At 42.3% G+C, this 6000-nt stretch overlaps 1 protein-coding gene across 1 annotated transcript in view; it reads right to left on the reverse strand.

Moving 5' to 3' along the window:
- Window positions 1-4409, reverse strand: part of LOC149446170 (phospholipase A and acyltransferase 4-like) — a 52992-nt gene extending 48583 nt beyond the window's left edge. Inside the window, exon 1 of the mRNA XM_089652790.1 lies at window positions 4361-4409. Coding sequence (XP_089508916.1) covers window positions 4361-4372 — 12 coding nt within the window. The 5' untranslated portion in view covers window positions 4373-4409. The remainder of the gene's footprint in view (window positions 1-4360) is intronic.
- Window positions 4410-6000: the final 1591 nt, after the last annotated feature.

Genomic DNA, 6000 nt, shown 5'->3' on the forward strand with positions numbered 1-6000 from the left:
GACCTTGCGGGCACTGCAGGATTTTAATCCTTGTATGTTAGCAATTGTTTTCTTGCTGACTGTGGTCCCAGCTGCCTGGAGATCATTGACAAGATCCTCACGTGTAGTTCTCGGACGATTCCCTACTGTTCTCATGATCATTGACACTCCACGAGGTGAGATCTTGCATGATGCACCAGATCTAGGGAGACTGACAGTTGTTTTGTGTTTCTTCCATTTGCGAATGATTGCACCAACTATTATCACCTTCTCACCAAGCTGCTCGGCGATAGTTTGGTAGCCCAGACCAGCCTTGTGTAGGTCTACAATCTTGTCCCTAACATCCTTGGACAGCTCTTTGGTCTTTGCCATGGTGGAGAGTTTGAAATCTAATTGTTTGATTGCTCCTGTGGACAGGTGTTTTTTATAAAGGTAACAAAATGAGATTAGCAGCACTCCCTTTAAGAGACTGCTTCTAATTTCAGCTTGTTACCTATATGAAAGACACCTGGTAGCCAGAAATCCTGCTGAATGATACGGGATCAAATACTTATTTCTCTCATGAACATGCAAATCAGTGCATAATTTGTTAGACATGCATTTCTGTTGAATTTGTTGTTGCTATTCTGTCTCTCAGTGTTACAATACACCTACCATTTGATTTTTAGACTGATCATTTCTTTGTGAGTGGGCAAACATTCAAAATCAGCAGGGGGTCAAATACTTATTTCCTTCACTGTATATTCTCCAGAAACAACAAATCATTCTGAAAATGAATCATTTTAACATAAGGATTATGATGAATCGCTTAAATTACTTAATAAATGAAACAAAAACCTAACAAAGTTTTGCACAAATCCAGCTATTCTTTCAAAGCAAAATCATGTCTGCAAGAAAGTGTTTAAATTGCGCTCATTAATTTGGTGGCGTCTGACTGCAGTTTATTGCAGAGTTCTGCTCACAGAGATGCAATATTAAATGTGTCAACAGGGTCAGCCAGCAAACGTGGAACATTTCTAAGTGAGAACAATTAATTCTTGTAGAGCAGTCTCTCTCAACCAGGGTCCCACTTGTGGTGTCTATGGGTTCCCTGAGCAGGTTGATCTCCCAGCTACACTGACCGCCAATGCCAAAGAAACAATTTTCCACTAACCATCAATGTAGAGGGGTCATTAATCACTTAGAGGAAACCACCATTTTTACTGTTTGTGTTTCTTTGCTATGATTATTATTTTTTATTTAATTTCAAGATTATTGTTATAAATAATTTTAATCCATACAGAAAAGGCGTGTTAAGTGATCCACCCTGGGTGCTGTAAGGAAATATGTCTTTTTTAACCTCTTGACATTGGCTTCAAATTGGTTTCAGAAGCCGGGAGGCGGGGCCGGGTTTTAGGGTCATGTGACCGCCGTAATTCGCTGTCACATGATTGGAAAAGGTCCTGATCGAAAGGGGAGATCGGGACCTTTCCAGGAGTCGTGGACATATGTGCTGGGAGCGTGCAGGGCACGCGCTCTCAGCGCATCTGTATTTTCTAATTGCACGCAAATATGCGGCTGCTCGGCGTCAAGGCCCAGACACCGAGAGGCCGCATATTTGCGTGTGAGTGGCGCCAAGGTTAACTGCCATCTATTTTGTATAATGCCCCCATTTTTAGATGTGTAAAGAGTTAGTTTTGAGTTTTACTCGGAACTTCTCTCTCGTTTCCTGAGTTTAGTTTCTTTTTTCTGTAAATGGATTCACCTTACATGGTACTCATCAGCCATTTGTAGTTTCTATCTACTTTGATAAGAATATAATATTTCTTTTACAAAGAGCTTTATTGAATATTAAGCAGAGATAAACAGACATTCCGAACATAAATTCAATGACCAACAATTATAAATCATATTGAGTGACAAGTAGCTGATTCAAGGCATGCATCAATAAAGGCATAAGCTGAAGAGTTTAGATAGAAGCCCTGTAGAAAAGGATGGGGGAAGGGGTTATAAGGGAATGATTAACAAACCTTTGTGGGTCAATGATAATGGAAACTCCAGAGAGTAGTTTTGCTACATCAACATTATAGAACACGGGAGAGGCACGAGAAGAGGCCTCTCTAAAAAATTGTACATGTTCATATCCTAGAGTGTATAAAGAAATCTAAATTGCGTAAATAAGATTGCGGATGTAGCGCAAAAAATAACAAGTACAATCCGTAAAATATATTTAAGGACAGATTGAACAAGAAAGTAGGAAAAGACAAACAGTAGAGAGACACAGACAGCACAAAAAAAAAAAAAAAGGAAGGGGGGGGAGGGGGGGGGCTCCAAGGGGATCACAGCAAAATCCATCCTCATATCGACAGAAGGGACTGGTCGAATCTCGAGGGTTGAGCTATATCCAACCAGGGACGCCATATCTGCAAAAATTTTGTATGGGTATCCAACAATATGGCCGTCAATTTTTCATTAACCATGATGAAATTCATCCGGTTTTTGACAGCCTCAAAACTAAGGACAGGAGTCTTCCAAGCCCTTACAATTGTCAATTTAGTTGCCATGAATAAGTGTGATGCCAGCTGCCGCTCAGAACGGAGAAGACCCTCCAGTGGTTTAAATAAAAGCGCTTCATACGGGTTACGCTTAATGTCTGTGTGAAGGATAGTGCGGAGGAGGGCATACACCCTAATCCATAATCTGTTTACTTTAGGGCAAGTCCACCAGATGTGAGCCATGGTGCCCAATTGTTGGCAACCCCGAAAACAGACCGGGGAATAGGTAGGGATAAAACTAGCTAAACGAGCAGGCGTATAATACCATCGGTATAGAATTTTGTAGGCATTCTCAAGAATAATGACATTCCTAGAACATTTAGATAGTGTTTGGGTCATGTTCTGCCAGTCCTGTTGATCCAGGTTCCCCCCTAATTCAGACTGCCAACGCTGATGATAAGAACGAACCACGAACCGGAGGGGTTCTATAAGATATAATGGAAGAATAAATCAAAGAGATCAAACCCGGGGCATGAGGTCTATGTCTGCACTGGCTTTCAAAGGGGGACAGACGATAAGGTCCCGAATGCGTACGTGTTAATGTTTTTAGGAAATGACGAAGTTGAAGATAACCAAAATGTTCTCGAAGTGGGATATTATAAGAGGAGCGCAGAGCGTCAAAGGTAATTATTCTAGTGGGAGATAGGAGTGAGTGAACATCATAAAAACCATGCGCCTGCCACCATGCAAACTGTCTAGGATTATCCCTACCCGGAGGGAATAATGGGTTATGCAATAGATGTAACAGCGGCAGGTGAGGAGAGATAAGGCCAGCTGAATATTTGATAGAATCCCAGAGACGCAGCGAAAGCGTCAGTGTTGGGCTAAGGGTAGATGGACGGTGAGACATAGGAAGCCATGGCAAGGAGGAGAGCGGTATCGGGTGAGAGTCCATCGTATCTACAACAGCCCACAGAGGGAAGTGGTGAGATGCATGAACATGAGCCAAGGGGGCAATGTTAGCCGCCAAATAATAAGACTGGAGATTCGGAACAGATAACCCGCCCGCACTCCGTCGCGCGAATAAGATATGTTTGCTAATTCTGGGTCGAGAAGAACTCCAAATAAAGGACAAAGGTTTTCACTGGTGAATACGCAGTATATGCGAAGGTACTGGAACTGGCAGAACACGAAATAGGTAAAGTAGTTTTGGGAGATAGGTCATACGGATTGCATTTATTCTGCCGAACCATGAAAGCGGGAAATGAGACCAAGAAGACAATAACTCAGTCAACTCATGGAAAACAGTGGGAAAGTTAGCCTGATATAGTCCATCATAGGTCGGGGTAAGCTTAATTCCTAAATATGGTAATGCCAAAAGCCATTGAAAAGGGAACGTTTGCTTCAAAGTAGCCAGAAGTTGTGGTGGGAAGGAGAATATAATATTTCATTGGTCATTCTGACTTAACAATGCCTATAGAGTTCTTGTATAATACTGCTCGTCCGCATTAAACTTTCAGAGATTTCGCTTTCACACTTCGGTGTCTGGGGCTTTATTTCTCCCGGGCCTGGTGGTGAAAAATGATCGAGGACAAGTTGGGCTACAGACAGGAATTGATCCTATCAGGTGCCGAATACACCAGGTACTCCAAATCGTTTATTATGTTATTTAAACCTTCCTACAATTTTCTGTTCATGCTAGAACAGTAAATGTATTTTTACGGGGGTTCCCTAAGGCTTAACTCTCTTTAAGGGTTCTCTGAGGTATAAAAAAAGGTTAAACAATCATAAGGGAATGTTGTGTTTAAGAGTACGGAAGTAATTGATGATTTGATTCAGTTACAAGGGTTTTCTTGTCACAAATATGCTGAGATTAACAGAAAATATCAGGGGAAACTGATACTTACAATCAAAGGCATGTCTCGTGACTTCCAGTAGCTTTTTGTTCACTTCTACCAAAAGAAGGTCAGAGAATGTATAATTGTAACAAGTGTCTATAAAAACGTTCATACCTCAATAATAAGTTATGCATTTGCTCTATTTTCTCATGAGTGCTTTTTTTTTTTTTTTTTTTTTATACAGCCCTCGCAGTTGAAGTGGTATTAAACCCAAAAGCAAACATTTATTATATTGCAGATTAGCAGTTCTTAGATGTGATGGCTGCATTACATTTCCTTATTTAGGCTTTCTTTCTCCAATTTTCACCTATTAATCTGGCCAGTAAGTCTGTTGTTTTTCAAAAGCTCATGCTCTCCAGCAGAATGTATCAGTTACAGGAATAAGACATGTCATTTACCAATGGAAATAGCGCTTACAATGATCAGCTTTTATCTATTCATGTAAAACCTTTATCACAAAAGGAAAAAAAACTGTTTGATGTAACATTATAAAGTGTTAGCTGGAGTTTGGCTTCATTTTGTTAGTGCATCTAAATCTGCTAGTACAGCTAACTCTTCCCTCTCCCTTGACTGATAATGCTGCTGTCCATATATTCCCCCTGTGCTCCTTCACACTCGGGGGCGTCCCTAGGCAGGTGCGCGGGGTGAGTACCGCGTCGGGGTGGACACCTTTGGCACAGGGTGACACCGGACCCGCTTGACCAGGGGCAGACTGACTGAGAGCCCGTGTCACTACAGGGCCCCATAAGAGCATCAGTCCGTCCCTGTATGTGCCGGGGCGGGTCCACATCCCTGCCACAGGTGCTGAAGTCGGAGAGCTGGAGAGGCGGGCAGAGTATGCAGCAGGTCAGTGTAATACCCCGACCCTAGTGACAGCACTGCAGCTTCATGTAGTAGGTAGGGGGGGAGAGAGAGGGGGGAGAGGGCAGAGAGAGAGGGGGGAGAAAGAGGGTAGAAAGGGAGGGAGAAAGAGGGCAGAGAGAGGGGGGAGAAAGAAGGCAGAGAGGGGGGGGGAGAAAGAGGGCAGAGAGAGAGAGGGGGTGTCACCAAGTGTTCCGGCTCCGGGTGACACCAACCCTAGGGACGCCCCTAGGGGCACTGTAATAGGTGTGTTACTGGCCAGATCACCAGATGAAAACAGTGGGACAAAGCCTAAAAAAGAAACTAATGCAGCCACCACATCTAATGATTGCTAAGCTGTGGTGCACTGAACCAGAAGAGGGAGTGGGTACCTGTCAAAAGCAGGTATCGACTCCCCCCCCCCCTCAAAAACTAAAAAGTGCCAAATGTGGAAGTGGACTTTTGGTTGGAACTCCGCTTTAAGCTTTAAACTGTGTTAATCTGCAAACATTAATGGGCCCTCAACATATAAAAAACATTGCTCTGTTCCTACCATACAGCTGCATTAGGCTGCATTCACACTTGAGCATAGTGCATTTGAGCATTGCTTGCACAATTTGTTTGCACAATTTTGTGCGTTTTCATACAGCTTTTTTGGCATTTTTAAATAGCCAATAGGCTAATAAAGATATTATTTTATTATTTTAATAGAGAAAAATATCTGTTTCATAATTTGTTGCTAGGTATTCAGCTTTTTTAGCTTTTCCATCAGCTTTTTATCTTTTTTTTATTATTATTCATTTATGATT

This window comes from Staurois parvus, unplaced genomic scaffold (genome assembly GCF_062004578.1).
Source record: "Staurois parvus isolate SC_StPar_1 unplaced genomic scaffold, SC_StPar_1.0 ptg000694l, whole genome shotgun sequence".
NCBI classification, from domain to species: domain Eukaryota; kingdom Metazoa; phylum Chordata; class Amphibia; order Anura; family Ranidae; genus Staurois; species Staurois parvus.